Source organism: Mesoplodon mirus, assembly GCF_964341445.2.
Source record: "Mesoplodon mirus genome assembly, chromosome: 5".
NCBI classification, from domain to species: Eukaryota; Metazoa; Chordata; class Mammalia; order Artiodactyla; family Ziphiidae; genus Mesoplodon; species Mesoplodon mirus.
In genome coordinates, this window is record NC_138980.1 from 111,790,901 (window position 1) to 111,807,074 (window position 16,174).

The window sequence follows — 16,174 nt, forward strand, 5'->3', positions numbered from 1 at the left end:
CTTGGTAGCTTCAATGTGAAATTAAAAATAATAAAAGCCTTCCTATGAATGTAAACATTTAAAATATCCAAAAAAATGAATATCATATGCAACCAAATTTTCTTTGCTTTTATAGTAAAATATTTATGCTGGGTAAGTAGTACTGTACCTGCTCAAAACTGAAATCACTAGCAAAGTCAATCATCAAGGTTTACAAATGCTTAAATGTTTGTATTAAGTATGGCTGTCAGTTACATGCAAGTTCATCACCTTTTAGATACACAACTTCATGTGAATTAAATAAGATAAATATTAGCAAGATATATTCAAAAGAGATATTTATAGCTAAGGCATAATTGGCCACAATACACTAACTTCACATAGGACTATGTTCTTGAATAATTTCAAATTCTGAACATAATTTAATACTTGACATAATATTCTCTAACATGTCTGTAACACAGAGAAAGGCCTTGTCCCTTTTAAGCACTTAACACATCCTACCTCATCATCGAGAACTGTCAAGTTATAAACTACTGTTCCTCTGCCAGGAGGAACAGTGATGTTCCCTTTAACTGGACTTAAATCTTCTTCAGGTGGGTTTGGGCCACCCTCTACCTGCAAGGAAACACAGTGCCATCAATAAACATGAAATATTTCAGAAGAATAAGAAAGCATTATTGTGATATCAGCTGACATATTTAGTTAAAAATGTTTTGCAAGAGAAATGATACTTTAAAAAAATTTTTTAATAAACAAATATATCCTGATACTTCCACCAAAAAGAAAAAAAAAAGAAGAAGAAGAATGATACTAACCTATATTAAGTCTGCCCTTCTAACTAATAGTCAAGGCCTGTAATATAATTACAGATCTTGACTATAATTACATTAAACTACATGGTTTCTAAGAGCTTTCTCTTTTTTTCTCAACCATACTATTAAACCTGACAAAAAAACTTATAAGCACTTGTTCTTGAGCAGAATGTATTCACAGTTAGTGTATTCTCTTAAGTAACGGAATCAAATACCAGTTCCACCACTGGCGGTGTAACCTTGGGCAAGGTATTTAATAACTCTGTCCAGCTTTTGCCTCATCTTTAACATGAGCATAATAATGTCCACTTTCCAGGCTAGATATGAATATTTAATAAAATCATATGCCTTTTGAAAAGTATTTATTAAGTATTCTGTGTCTAACCCTCTTTTAGGTACTAAGGATATAGCAGTGAACAAGGCAAACTTTCTACCCACCAGGACCTTACATATAATGAAAAGGAACAAATGGAAGATAAATAAATGTGTGCCCGATGATGGTAAGTACTATGGAGAAAAAATTTTACAGGGCATGAGGGAGACTGAGTGCTGGGAAAAGTTGCAGTTTACATGCAGCGATAATCAGTGTAAAGCACTTAGAACAGTATATGGCAATATTAAGTGCTCCACAAATGTTAGCTGTAATTATTTCAACATAACAGAAGGCTCAAGAGCTAATAAAATAACTTCAGACATCCACAGAGAGTTGAAAACACTATAACCTGATGATGGCTTATCGTTTCTACAGCCAATTTTCTTCCAAATTTTGGAGTACAACTGCTGTTAACACCATCCATTAAGTGTATTTTTTTAAATGGGGAATGTGTATGGGGGGAAGACTACATATTAAATAATTTTATATAAGCCTAAGGAACCCATAAGCATTTTAATACTTTATATCCTTGAAAAGATTTATCATAAAGGTTCTATGAATTTTATAGAATTAACATTATTATTATTCAATTTGTGGTTTATTATTATCCTGTAATCTAAAATGATATGTTGTGTTTCACGTAAGCACAGTATATCCAAGCAGCAAGGAAAACAGTTTTATATTAAACATGAAATTTATCAGATGATCAAAGTATTTACTTTTATTTTATTTTCATTAAGAGTCATGTTTATTATACAAAGGACCTTGATTTTAAAATTACAGCCATCTGGTATGAACTCTGAAGCGTTACCATTTAAAATGATTTCAGAGTAAACTTACCTCAAAAGTCACACTGACCATCCCATAGGTTCCTTTTTCTCTGATGAGAGTAAGAGGCACAGTTTCATTTCTGCCCGGGGGCTCACTCACTGTGATTGAGAAAGGCTATTGGGAAGAGCAAAGACCATCAGGTGCTGATCAATCAGAGACAGGAGCTCGTGCAAACTGTTACCTTAGAAATCCTAATTTTCCACAGACAAATCAATCCACATTGTGCTCTAAAAATGTGGAGTTTCCTAGCATTCACTAACTGTAGCTAATAACGCTTAAAAGCGTTAACAGCATAAAGGGAACATAAAACTAGTCAGGCAAAAGATGTAGGTTCTTGTCCTGCTTCCAGCAACAAGTAGCTGTTCCGCTGAGGAATCTTAAAGGTTATCTCATTGAAAGATGATGAACTCAAATGCTCCCAGGGGCCCAGGAGGTCACAGAAATGAGCTGTGCCTCCAAACCAGGGCAGCTCATTGGGACTACGGTTCAGCCTTGCTCCCAACCACTGCTCCCTCCTCACTGGTCAGCTAGCCACTGAAAACAGACATCTGCTAATGACTTTTTCAGGACATGATCACTGAGGGGAAGAAAAAGCCAGGACTTCAAATGTTGCAAAGTGTTGGCATGGCAGGGTAGAAGAGATGAGTGGGCAGGTACACACTAGCTAAGGCAGCAGGTGACACTAAGTCTCAGTATCCCCATCCATCAACAGGAATAGGAATGCCTGTCTCAAACAGTTGCGATGAGGTGTCAATAATTCACGTCTAAGTGCTTATCTGAGTACATGTCACATAGTGAGGACCCAGCAAATGTTGGCTATAATTGTTATCATCATCATCGTTACCTTCATCATCGATGTAATCATCATCTACTCTGGAAACCAAAGCCAGCCTATGTAGTAACAACTGTGAGTTCAACAGTTACTTAGTTTAATTTTAATCACACAGGGCAGGTGCCCAGTCGGAGGCTTCCTGGCAGCTCTGAGACCACAACAGTCAGGGACTTAGGACAAATGCTAGAGACTAGGACTCACTCCCAGAGGCTAAGATATTTAATGTCAAAAGAAAGAAGGAAAGAAACCTTTAAACAAGTCAGTATGAGGTGGGGGATGAAAGTTGGGAGTGAGTGTAGAGGAAAAGCAGTAGGGAGAAAAATTAAGCAATTAAGGGAGCCTGGTTCAAACTTAACTAAAAATCCATATCATTCAAATAGAAGCGATTAATTAATTTAATTAATTTTTGTAAATGTTGATATAATGGAAGTTACAAAACGTCTACTACCTTGGCATTATTCACATATCCATTTTAATAAGGATACTGCAACTATAAAGATCGTATTTATCTATAGCTCACCTTGTTTCAAAGATAATTCAAGGTGCTAAGAAAATGACATATAATACACCAACTGAAGTAGCAACCTAAATTGGAAAATAAATAAAAAGCTGGGGAGTGTCACATTACCTTTTAGTAATGATAATTAGTAACATGATTCAAAAGGACTCCACACCAGGAAGTTTATTGTAGACTAAAACTAACTTGCAATATCCAATTTTACTTGAGATAAATTTTGTTTTATTTCAGAGCTGAAAACAATCTCTCTCAAAGGTGGGGGGGACCTGTGTTGTGTGTTTTTTTTCTAAAGAACAAAACCCTCTGAACATAGGACTGGCCAGGGACACAGGAATTTGGTGATAAAGGAGAAAAAATGAACTGTTGAGCAAAACTGAGGAAGATGACATGGAGTTTTAACCTTCAAGAAATAGTAATTAATAGGAAAATCTCAGGGTAGGGAATAAATATAGAATAACTATATTTAAGAGCTATAACATCTGCTATTCAATTGTTAGTTTATTATAGGTTTTTTCAGTGTTCTTTCAATATATTTTTCTTGTCTAGAATCACCCCAAACTTTCAGAGGAGGCTAACAGACAATGCTTTTTTCGTTTGTTTCGGTTCGCGGGCCTCTCACTGTTGTGGCCTCTCCCGCTGCAGAGCACAGGCTCCAGACGTGCAGGCTCAGCGGCCATGGCTCACGGGCCCAGCCGCTCCGCGGCATGTGGGATCCTCCCAGACCGGGGCACGAACCCGTGTCCCCTGCATCGGCAGGTGGACTCTCAACCACTGCGCCACCAGGGAAGCCCGACAATGCTTTTTGAAGTGCCAACTGGGGACATCAAGCACAAGGAACTGTGTTACAACATCTGCTACAGACTGAACGTTTGTGTCCCCCCCAAAATTCATGTTCAAATCCTAACCGCCAAAGTGATGCTATTAGGAGTTGGGGCCTTTGGGATGGGATTAGGTTATGAGAGCAGAGCCCTCACGAATGGGATTAGTATCCTTATAAAAGAGACCCCAGAGACCTCTCTTGCCCCTTCCACCACGTGAAAACACAGGAAAAAGACAGCTCTCTATGAACCAGGAAGTCAGCCTGCACCAAACACCAAATCTGCTAAAGCCCTGACTGATCTTGGACTTCTCAGCCTCTATAACTGTAAGAAATAAATTTCTGTTGTTTTTAAGCCACCCAGTCTATGGTATTTTGTTATAGCAGACCAAACTGACAAGGACAACATGTGAGTTAGAGACCACCAGAGGAGGTAACAAATGAGTCAGGTGAAATGATCAGCAGAAAGAGATTAGGGCAAGAGATGACCACGATCATAGGGGGCCCCTCATTTCACAGAAATCTTAGGTAAAGCAAAAGGATAGTCTACAGAATGTGGAATACAGATGGAGTTAGACCAAATTTTATTTATACATCAAAAGACAGGATGATTCTAGGTAGCATAGAAAGTAATCAAAAAATTTAACGGGCTTCCCTGGTGGCGCAGTGGTTGGGAGTCCACCTGCCAATGCAGGGGACACGGGTTCATACCCCAGTCGGGGAAGATCCTACATGCCGCAGAGCGGCTGGGCCCGTGAGCCATGGCCGCTGAGCCTGAGTGTCCGGAGCCTGTGCTCTGCAACGGGAGAGGCCACAACAGTGAGAGGCCCGCGTACCGCAAAAAAAAAAGAAAAAAAAAAAAATTTAATAGACGGTTATCTAAGCAACCACAAGATTAATCAAATTGTAACCATACCATATTAAATGAAATAATTCCAAATGCATTGTCATTTGACAATATTGTCACAGTAACAGTCCTTGGCCATCCAAGCTTCACATCTGCTGAAGGTTTCTAAAATAAAAGCCCAAAAGTAAATTAAGAAATTAAACATAAGAGGAAAAAAGAGATTATTTTTAAAGGATTTTGGTCGTTACGTAAGTATTCAGAATATGAATAAAAATACAAGTATATTTTTAATGTACAGATTAAGAAAATATATTAAAACTAAGTCAACGTGGTTAAGTTCTAAACAAGAATTCTTCAAGAGTTTTGAAAACCATTAATCACTATTAAAATATAAATTGGTATAACTATAAATAATCACTGGATAGTAATATATTCTAATTTCATTACTAATATAACAGAATTAAGTAACAGTATGAAATTCTATTCATATGCGATTTTTTCTTACACTATAGAAGGTGCTGAAACTTAAGAAATATTCTATAAATCACAGAACCAAATTAAAGCTAAAATATTAAAGCAATTTTTCTAATATGGGAAGAGTTTGCTACATTTCTATTAATATTCAATAGCAGCATAAAGAAATATGAAAAAAGAGTGTCTTACAAAAGTAAAACATGACTGCTTCAAGTGCCATTTTCACAAAAATTTTAATCACACCAACCCAGTCATTCTAAAAAAATTCTCAATTCACTTCAGAAAAATTAAGTAGAGCAGTGTTAGCCGTCACTGCCTCAGCTATAAAGGACAATTAAACCTTAGGCTAGTCAAGCATTTTTCCCAGGAGCGCTCCAAATTTATTCTAATGCACAGGGACCTCCCACTGCCAAGCCCGCTTTTTGTACCCTTCTCCTTTGAACTCAGAAGTCACGGTCATTCTATGTGCATCTGGTAGCAGAAGAGGGATAAAAGAGAAAAGGACCAAAGGGAAGACAAGGTTTTCCTGAGCATCCGTCATGGCAATTCCTAAATAAGCTGAATTAATCCAAAAACTAGCTGTAGAATCTTCTAAACAAGATTGTCTGAGGAATAACCAGACCGTGGAATTGCCAAAGAGATTGTCAGTTCTGGCTTCTATGAAAACCACCACCAGGCACTTAAATTGGCTCATCTCTAGAGAAAATGATTTTTAAGCATTGTAAGATTTTTATGAGTTTAAGCTTATCGGGGAAAAAAGGACTTACCTGTAAAGTTAGGTGAAAAATAAAAGTTTCATCCGGCTCTGGTAAATCATCATCACATACTGCTATGTACACTGTCCTATTTGTTTCTCCAACGGGTATAAAAGCTGCAGCATATGTGTCAAAAAAGTCACTGGTGTCATCTCCATACAGCTATCAAATGCAAAACATAGACAGTTCTTACATAACACAGTGTTTGGACGAGCAAAACTGATGCTAATTAGAGCAATCAACAGGTAAAAAAAACATGAATCATCAAATGACACTGATGTTTATAAACAGGATGTGGAAAAACAAAACAAATATCTAACAACTAATAAAAAATCACCTTAAAAAAAGCATTATAAGAAGAAATGATTCTATATAAAAACATTTGTTTACACTCTAGAAGGTAAAGGAATCATTACATAGAAAAGTAATAATTATATAGAAAAGTAATGATGTGAAATTTTTTTCTGTGCCTCTTGATTGATCTGAAGTGGATTACAGCAAACCTAACAGGGAAGACAAATTGTAGTTAAAACTCTCCCAAAGAAGAGGTGTAAGTAGCCAAAATATATCAGGAAAATCAATTATTTCCCTATCAGTTTTAAAGAAACTACTCTTTCCAAAACTTTAAACCTGAAGTTTTATTTATATTCTCCCACAACACCAATAAGGACCCAATTCTTTTAGCATACCAATTTACTAGTCATTATAAATTTTTCCTCAAAACTTTTTAAGACCTCATTCTGTAACATCAGCATTGCTAAGATTCTCAAGGGAGCAATAATTATGAAATTATAATGGAGCAAGTTCTTGTGCAAATCCAAATGAGATTTCTTCTGCCAAAGAACCCAAAATGAATAACTTAGCTACTAGAAAAAAACACGATTTAGTATAAACTAAAAATGAAGGATGTCTATAGGGATATTGTAGTCAATTTCTAGTTCTCATTTACAAAATAAAGTTAGTTTTAAATACTTGAAAAATCCAAGTAAGTTGTTAAGGGTGTTGGAAAACTTGTTCTCATACCTTAATATAAAAAGTGACACAAAAAAAGTGGCACAATCTTTTTAGAAAGCATTAAATATCAAGAGACACTGATACAAATACAGAGAAAAACCACAGTAATCCAACCCAAAAAATTATTTAACAATCCAAAATATATAAAAATTGATATGTACATAAACAGTTTCATCAGAGCAATATTTACAACAGCAAAAATTGGAAGCAACCTCTATGAAAAACTGCTGAGAAATGACTGGGAAATGATGACCCCACCATCAAGAAAAGTTGTGAATACGATAGAGCAACCTGAAAAAATTATTACGATACGATCAAAATTATATGTAAAAAGTTATCAAATATAATATATACTCAAACTAAAAATAAATTCAATAAATATATATACATGTCATAAATTAAAAGCAATGCACAAAATTATAATACTGGGTTTCTTTCATAGCTAGTTTTTCTTCTTTGTCTCTTTTTACAGTGTTTCCCAATGTGACGATTTAACCTATTGTTTAAAAACTTATTTTGGGGGGCTTTTCTGGTGGCGCAGTGCTTGAGAGTCCACCTGCCGATGCAGGGGACGCAGGTTCGTGCGCCAGTCCGGGAAGATCCCACATGCCATGGAGCGGCTGGGTCCATGAGCCATGGCCGCTCAGCCTGCGCGTCCAGAGCCTGTGCTCCGCAATGGGCGAGGCCACAACAGTGAGAGGCTCGCGTACCGCAAAAAAAAAAACAAAACTTATTTTTTAAAATGAAAATTCCAAGTAGTTTGGGCCTCAAATATATCAATGTCCTTAGTGGTCATATGACATGATTTTCTGGTTAAACACAAATACATGTACATATAATCTATCTACTAACTAAACTGTGTGCAAGATAGAGCAATAGTTTAACAAATTCCATCTAACTTCTACTTAATATACTTAATTTCTCCCAAAAAAGGAGCTCTCTGACATAAGAAGGGTTTTTTTTAATTGCCATTTCTCTACATTTAAATATTTCATATATTTTCTCTAAGCCACCTGATACTAAGCAATAAATCCAAGCAGAGATAACGAGAATACAAGTTATCCAAAATAAAATGTTCTTTTACTTAGAAATACTTCTTCATATCTTGGGGTTTTGTTTTAAAATAAACATATGAACATTTAAAAATAATCAGCCTATATCTTTAAAATACTATCTTCACTGTCAAATGCACATGCTACCTTACAGCATTCTATATAAACCTCTAACAGATATAAAAGGAATAAACCATTTACCTGCAAATTGTTTATCATAATGGAACTACTCAATCTCAAAGAGTTAAAAAATTCTTATCACTGAAACTAAAACATTTCCTATCTACTTCTGTAAAAACAGAACTACTGTCATTTCTTACCGATACAATTGCAGTGACATTTGCTGGGTCTCCTATCCTTTCAATGACAAGACGAATAACTGTTGTACTTGTTTCATTAACTACAAATTCTGTTTGTCCAGCAAATCTTATTTCTGTTTCTCCAAACACAAAAGGGATGAATAAAGCTGAAAGAAGATTTACTAATAAAGATGCAGAGGGCATCCCTATAGGGAAAAAAAAAAAAAGATTTCGTTCACAAAATATATCCAATATATTTTCATTACGTTGCATTACCTACAGATAAGAGTAAAGAGTTAGTAAGCAACTAAGACATAAAAATCCATCAAATATTAAGCCATCCAATGCAAACGTGTGATCACAGAAATAAGTCAAAAATCACAACCCTCTTCGGTACTGTTTACTATCCATAAGTACTTTTTGTTCTTTAACTTACATATTAACATAATAGTTATAACTTGCCTTGAACTTATTTATTAAATGTAGTTTATTAAAAAAATTTGTCCCTCCAGGGCTTCCCTGGTGGCACAGTGGTTAAGAATCCACCTGCCAATGCAGGGGAGCTGGGTTCAAGCCTTGGTCCGGGAAGATTCCACATGCCGCGGAGCAACTAAGCCCGTGTGCCACAACTACTGAGCCTGCGCTCTAGAGCCCATGCTCTGCAACAAGAGAAGCCACGACAATGAGAAGCCCGCGCACCGCAACAAAGTGTGGCTCCCGCTCGCCGCAACTAGAGAAAGCCCGCGTGCAGCAACACAGACCCAACACAGCCAAAAATAAAAACAAATTAATTAATTAATTTAAAAAAGAATAATCTTAAAAAAAAGTCCCTCCAATTTATTCTAAGTAAAACCTCAGCAACAACATGAAAGTTAAATTAAAGCCCATCTTCCCCCAAATCCCATCTTCCCCCAAATCAAACCGTAAAATACAAGCCAAAACTAAAAATTACCAAATGGATTGATAATCTTAATGGGACATTATTTATTTGATGATTATACAAATATGAGCAATCTCTTGGAACTGTTACATAAAGCAGTTGAAGCTAAAAGTTTATATCTTGTTTGTATCTACTTTTCCCATAGTTCTGTCTTGAGAATGCTTTTTAAATTTTTTTAGTTATTGCAAGGAAATGCTAACCCTTTCAAAGAACACGTAAATTTCCAGGACTTAAATTTCTCCCATTTTACTAGCTAAAATACTAATATCACTTCTTAGAAAATGTCCATGTTGCTTTAAAACTAAGGAAATTTGTCAAAGTGTTTCTTTCTTTTCCATAACTCTTAGTTTTCTTAGTGCAATGTGTGTGTTTATGAGTCATCAATATTGTTCCTACTTTTAACACTGTGTAATTCAAGTTTTCACAAGCATAACAGTGCAGTGGCCTCTTGAAAGAGCTGCTATTTTGTAATGTAGATGTACCTCTAAAAATGTAAAAAATTTATCTCACGGATCATTAAGATTCCAAAGGATTATGTGATCAGTCACACGAACATAACAAGTTCATGCGTTTTAAAGAAGAGTTGCATTATGTACTCTACGAGCCAAAATGCTTCCTATTAATCTTTACCTTGGTCAAGAAGTAATAAAATTTTCATGTATCTGGTATTTCCACATGGCGAAACATGGCTTTCTATTTAGGAACTACCACATAAACGAGCTCTTGATATATTTTAGGGTTAAAATGCAATTTTCTCAGTTGAGTATATTCAAACAGTACAGTCTGGGATTGCCTAATGATGTCTCACATGTTTATGGCTGCATAGACAGGGATGCAGAGTTCAGACAGAGTCCAGGAAACAGACGTAGACCAACAGGGACAGAGATTCTGGAGCACTGAGGCATTTTTTACACCTGTGCCTTCTCTCTTAGAAAGGCTGCCATGGGGCTAAGGGACTTGGGAGAAATAAAATAGTTCTCCCTCACCAACTGCAAACTCTTCCTCGACTTCTAAGCCAAGAGTGTGTACTGAGAGAGAAGGAAAGAAAAAAGATGAAAGAGAAGGAAAACAGGAAAGCATAGGTAAGGCGGGAAACTGGGAGCTCTGGGCTAAACCAGAGACAATTGAAGATCTTTTGTGGAATTCTAAAGCCAGGATGATTCTACATCTCACTTATGACAAATAGTGGGAAAGAAAGAAACTAGGGACAAGAAAGAGAATACAGAATGGAGGGGTGAGGAGGTAATAACCCAAGCCTTGGATGTGTAAGAAAAGACAACTTTGGTCTGTTGCAATTTTGAAAGAAAAATCTCAATTCCTTGAACATGAGATATAATAGAACCATGAGTTGAGAGAAATAAGATGACACCTGAAGCTCTAAGTAAGAAAAAGTGAGAGTGAGTTATAGCATGAGAAGGGCAAATCATGTATGACTGGGAACATAAGTTCTCAAAATCTGTCATGCATAACAATCAACTCCAACATTTGTTAAAATGCTGATTTGCAAACCCAGAAATTCTGATCCAGTGAGTTTAGGGTGGGGCCCAGGAATCTGCATTTAACAGACAGCCCTATCGATTCTAATACAACTGATCCTTGGGACACCCTTTGAAATACATTAACCAAGAGTGTGAGAAATTATGAGGAATGTGTCTTGGAGGAGACATGAAATAGATCACATTTGTAGCTTTAAGTTAATTACTGAATTTTTCAATGCAATACGCTTGAACTTACTGCAGACGTCCTCATTTATTTTTCTACATATTACTATATAGCATTTTAGATTCCATATATCCTGAAGAAAAAAATGTCATGACCTATAGAACAAAATCGTAACAGCAAATGCTTATATAGTGTTGTTCTATATACTTTATACACAATAACACAATTAATCTTCACAACATCTCTGTGAAGAAGGTGCTGATATCATTAACCCTGTTCTATAGCTCAGGGAACTAAGGCACAGACAGATTAGTTAACACAGGCAGTGTTACTTAGCTAAGTAAGTGGCTATGCAGGATTTGAACCCAGAAGTCTACCTCCAGACGCTCTACCCATAACCACACTAGACTGCCTCTTACACGTTATTCCTACAAATCACACATCTCTGTCTTTAATAACGTGGTAGGTAATTTATGCTACATGTTTCCAAGCATTCCATTATTTTAAATTCATGCACAATAACCAAAACTACCATAAAACTGCATACTTAATGCATCTCCTAAAAGTCTGCAGCTTATTATTCTGTTAAACATGAAATTTATTTAGCTAAAACTACGGTTCTCTTGACCACTTTAAATATTTAACATCTTTTAATGTCAGGACCAATGAGCTCAAATGGTGCATTCCTGCAGTCTCCCAGGCAATTAGATCTTGTGGTTAAGTCAGTAAACTCATTTTAAATTGACTCTCATCAGTGAGTTTTGAGATTATGCAAAATGAACAAACAAGCATCACTGGAAATGCCTCAAATTCTGTGACATCATTGATAATTGAATCTCCTCTGCTTTCATCTTTTCAACTTGTAAGAAAAGCTGTTGAGGCAAAGTTGGCATTCAATAGAAGTTAGAAGATGAAGAAAAAGCTTTGAAAGTGAAGTTCCCATTAGAAGACAGGCATAATTACACAAATGCTGAATAGTTTCTTTTTTAGGGTAACTAGGTACATTTTCCTCTATCATACTAAAAATCTAGTCTTTGGAATTCCCTTTATTAAACTCAGAAAACTAGGCATTGGTAACAGCCACAACACATAAATCTTACATCTATTTCAGGTCACTTTTCTCTTATTAGATTTAATGAATGCTTTACATGACCCACAAGACCACCTATTTTAAACATCTCTATGAAATGAATTTCAAACCACATATGTTTAAAGATCATTATGTGCTTAATTCGTATTCTGTCACAACTGTGAAAGAATAATTTTAGCTTCACTGAATCATTGTTCTGCTCTGCAATGGCATGATATTCCAATATTCAAACCCTCTCATTTCCAGCTACCATCCATGTTACCCTCACACCTCCCACTCCTGCTCAGCATGATTCAAAAAAAAAAATGAAAATTGTTCCTGCCAGTAGATCTCTTATCTCTTAATCAATCTCTTATTGTGTTAAAACAATATGAGATTTAGGTTACTTTCTTATTTCCTGGATTATACTATGAAGTTTGCATAGAGTCCTGATAGCATGCAGACACAAAGTCTCAGGTTCTTGCATATTCAGCCTAACCAACTAGTCACCTAATTCTACAAAAAATACTTCAAAACTAAACTCAGGAATATATTAGAACAGCTCTAACCATGCAAACTGGTTGCTTTCAGAAGAGCAGCTTACAGTTTGGTATAACATCTGTATACTGAGTGCCTACTATACGTTGTATAACACCTGTGCTAATCACTGAGGACACAAAGACCCACAAGGGATGGTCCTTGGTTCCAAGATATTCACAGGGATGGGCAAAGGATTTAGATCAGGCCATCAAAGCCAACAAGACACAATTCTGATGAAATAATGCCATTTGCAGCAACATGAATGAACCTGGAGATTATCACACAAGTGAAGTAAGTCAGACAGAGAAAGACAAATATCATATGATATCACTTATATGTGTAATCTAAAAAAACACAATGATACAAATGAACTTATTTACAAAACAGACTCACAGACTTAGAAAACAAACTTATGGTTACCAAAGGGGAAAGGCCGGGGGAGGCGGGATAAATTAGGAGTTTGGGATTAACATATACACACTACTATATATAACATAGATAACCAACGAGGACCTACTTTATAGCACAGGGAACTCTGCTCAATATTCTGTAATAAACTAAATGGGAAAAGAACTTGAAAAAGAATAGATATATGTGTATGTATAAACTCAATCACTTTGCTGTACACCTGAAACTAACACACACCTTGTAAATCAACTATAGTCCAATATAAAATTTAAAAAAAATTTTTAAAGACAATTCTGAGACTTTTGCTTAAGCATAAAGATGCAGATTCCCTCTACTGCTAGACTCAGGATCATGTTGATTGGGGCCAGTTTTCTCTGAAGTCTGAAAATGAAGCCAACACAGCCAAAGACAGATCTAAGAGGTGGAGAAGAGCCACGTCTTGATAATCAAGCTCAGGTTCCTGAATCCAGTTTTACCCTTGCCTTTTCAGTTGCTGAGGCAATAAATTACATTTTCTGCTATAGCCAGCTTGGTTTGGATATTCAGTCACTTCCAGCATCAGTATTTATCCATTAAATTCAAACCTGTGACACTGTGAACTCATGTTAGGATACACCAAGTGGAAGATCCCTCCTCCTCCCCTCTCACACTCAACAGCCATGGTCTTTTCTAAACATTTGTGAAAGGACACCACACCAGTTAACTTTCCTGTTCTCATGCAATTATTACCACCATCTACAATATTATCCCCTCCACCTTGAAATAGACAATTACTAGTGAGGAAATTTAGGACACGTAGACAAACCAAAAATGCTTTCACAATAGAACAAAGCAGGACAGGAGTATACCACACTGACTCAGCATTCTGAAAAAGTTAATGCCCTTCTGATTGTCCTAAGGAACCCTAATATCATGCTTCTTCAAATTAGCCAGGCATTAATTCCTTTCTCTTGCTTTTCTCCCTTGATGCCTAGCTCTTCTTCCCTTCTGAAAATCTACTGGTATTTGCTAATTTCATTCCTCACTTGTATTACTTAGTACAGAAACATACTAAATTTCATTTATAAAAAAATACCTGCCCCCACAATATGTTATAAGAATCACTGAATTCTAAATTCTGTTTATCTAGGATATTACCTTCCTCCCACCTTTCCTCTTATTAATAGGTACCTCAGGAAAGGTAGCAAGTATACTATATTTTGAATAAATGGGAATAGTCTTCTACTTTAAGTTTCGATAAGTCTGTAGAAACAAAATAGAATAAAATATGTAAATGAGAATCAGGACCCAATAGATGACAATGTAAAGAAAAACAGGAGAATTCAACTGATTTTGCTGATTTTGAAGTGATCAACTTTCATACATAACCTTTCATCAATGTGAAAGTTAACTTGGTCTTTTTAAGTTTCACAATAAAAAAATGTACAACCTCTGTGAATGACAGGACAAGGTGAAAAGACAAACATTACTAGTGATGAATTGAAGAGATACATTGACCTTTCAGCTTCAGCTGTTGCCCTGTCAATGCCATAGCAAGCATCTTCCCACGGTGTGACCACCAGGTAATTCATACTGAAAATATGATCCTAATGGAGCAAGGTTTTCAAGTTTAGAATTACTTGAATTCTATTACATTTACTAAAGAGCATTCTAAAACTATAGAATTACTCCTGTGGAACAAGAGAAGTTTCATCATTCATATCATCAATTATTCAGCCTCTAAGAATTCTTAATCTGTGTTACTGGTATTTGGCGAGTACTACAAAAAATTGGTCGTTTCCTTCTTCCGTACCAAAATAGAATTTAAATGTGCAACTTTCAAAAGCAAAATAATCTAATGTTACAAATTAAGGAAATGCTAAATACTTTTAAATGATAAAGGGAGGGACTTCCCTGGTGGCACAGTGGTTAAGAATTTGCCTGCCAATGCAGGGGAAACAGATTCAAGCCCTGGTCCGGGAAGACCCACATGCCGTGGAGCAACTAAGCCCGTGCGCCACAACTACTGAGCCCGCGCTCTAGAGCCCGTGAGCCACAACTATTGAGCCTGCATGCCACAACTAGCCTGCACGCCTAGAGCCCGTACTCCACCACAAGAGAAGCCACCACAATGAGAAGCCCACGCACCGCAATGAAGAGTAGCCCCTGCTGGCCGCAACTAGAGAAAGCCCACGCACAGCAAAGAAGACCCAATGCAGCCAAATAAATAAATAAATCTTAAAAAAAAAATGATAAAGGGAATAGTCTCATAGTTATTCAGACTATAAATGATGTTTCTTACCTTTATTTTTTATTTTTTACTTACTTTACAATTTTAAGGAATATATATTTTATTCATCTTTAACATATGTAGAGGTGGTACAATATTAAAAAGGAACAAAAATTAAACAATAAAAAGTCAGTCTCCCTCACACCAGCCCCCACCAGCCAAATGCTTCTTCTACCCATAGTCCATTACAGTTATCAATGTCGTCTGTCTCTCATGAGAGAATCTATTATACACGTATTAAAATGTATGTCTAGGGACTTCCCTGGCAGTCCAGTGGTTAAGGCCTCACCTTCCAATGCAGGGGATGCAGGTTCAATCCCTGGTTGGGAAGCTAAGATCCCATATGCCTCCTCGTGGCCAAAAAACCAAAAACATAAAAAAAGAAGATATATTGTAACAAATTCAATAAAGACTTTAAAAAAAAAATGGTCCACGTCAAAAAAAAAAAAAAAAAAGTACGTCTATAGGAGACAATGCCTGCAATGAATTCTGTTTTCTTCTACATACAGACTACAGCAATCAACACATTTTTTCAAGACAGTGGTTAATAGAGAGGTAAATACTAGGCTTCGATGTAGACATTCATGATGGGAACATATCTATTGTCTCAACTACATCCCCATCAATATTGTAGATCTCATCAATAAAATGATGGTTTCTGCTGACTTTTACTATACCTAT

At 36.2% G+C, this 16,174-nt stretch overlaps 1 protein-coding gene across 1 annotated transcript in view; it reads right to left on the reverse strand.

Annotated features, from left to right (window-relative positions):
* Positions 1-8,809, reverse strand: part of ADGRV1 (adhesion G protein-coupled receptor V1) — a gene marked incomplete at its 5' end in the record, with an annotated part of 528,497 nt that extends 519,688 nt beyond the window's left edge. Inside the window, 5 exons of the mRNA XM_082623775.1 lie at positions 484-597; positions 2,008-2,112; positions 5,081-5,176; positions 6,253-6,402; positions 8,627-8,809. Of these exons, the coding sequence (XP_082479901.1) occupies positions 484-597; positions 2,008-2,112; positions 5,081-5,176; positions 6,253-6,402; positions 8,627-8,809 (648 nt within the window). The remainder of the gene's footprint in view (positions 1-483; positions 598-2,007; positions 2,113-5,080; positions 5,177-6,252; positions 6,403-8,626) is intronic.
* Between the last annotated feature and the right edge of the window lie 7,365 nt (positions 8,810-16,174).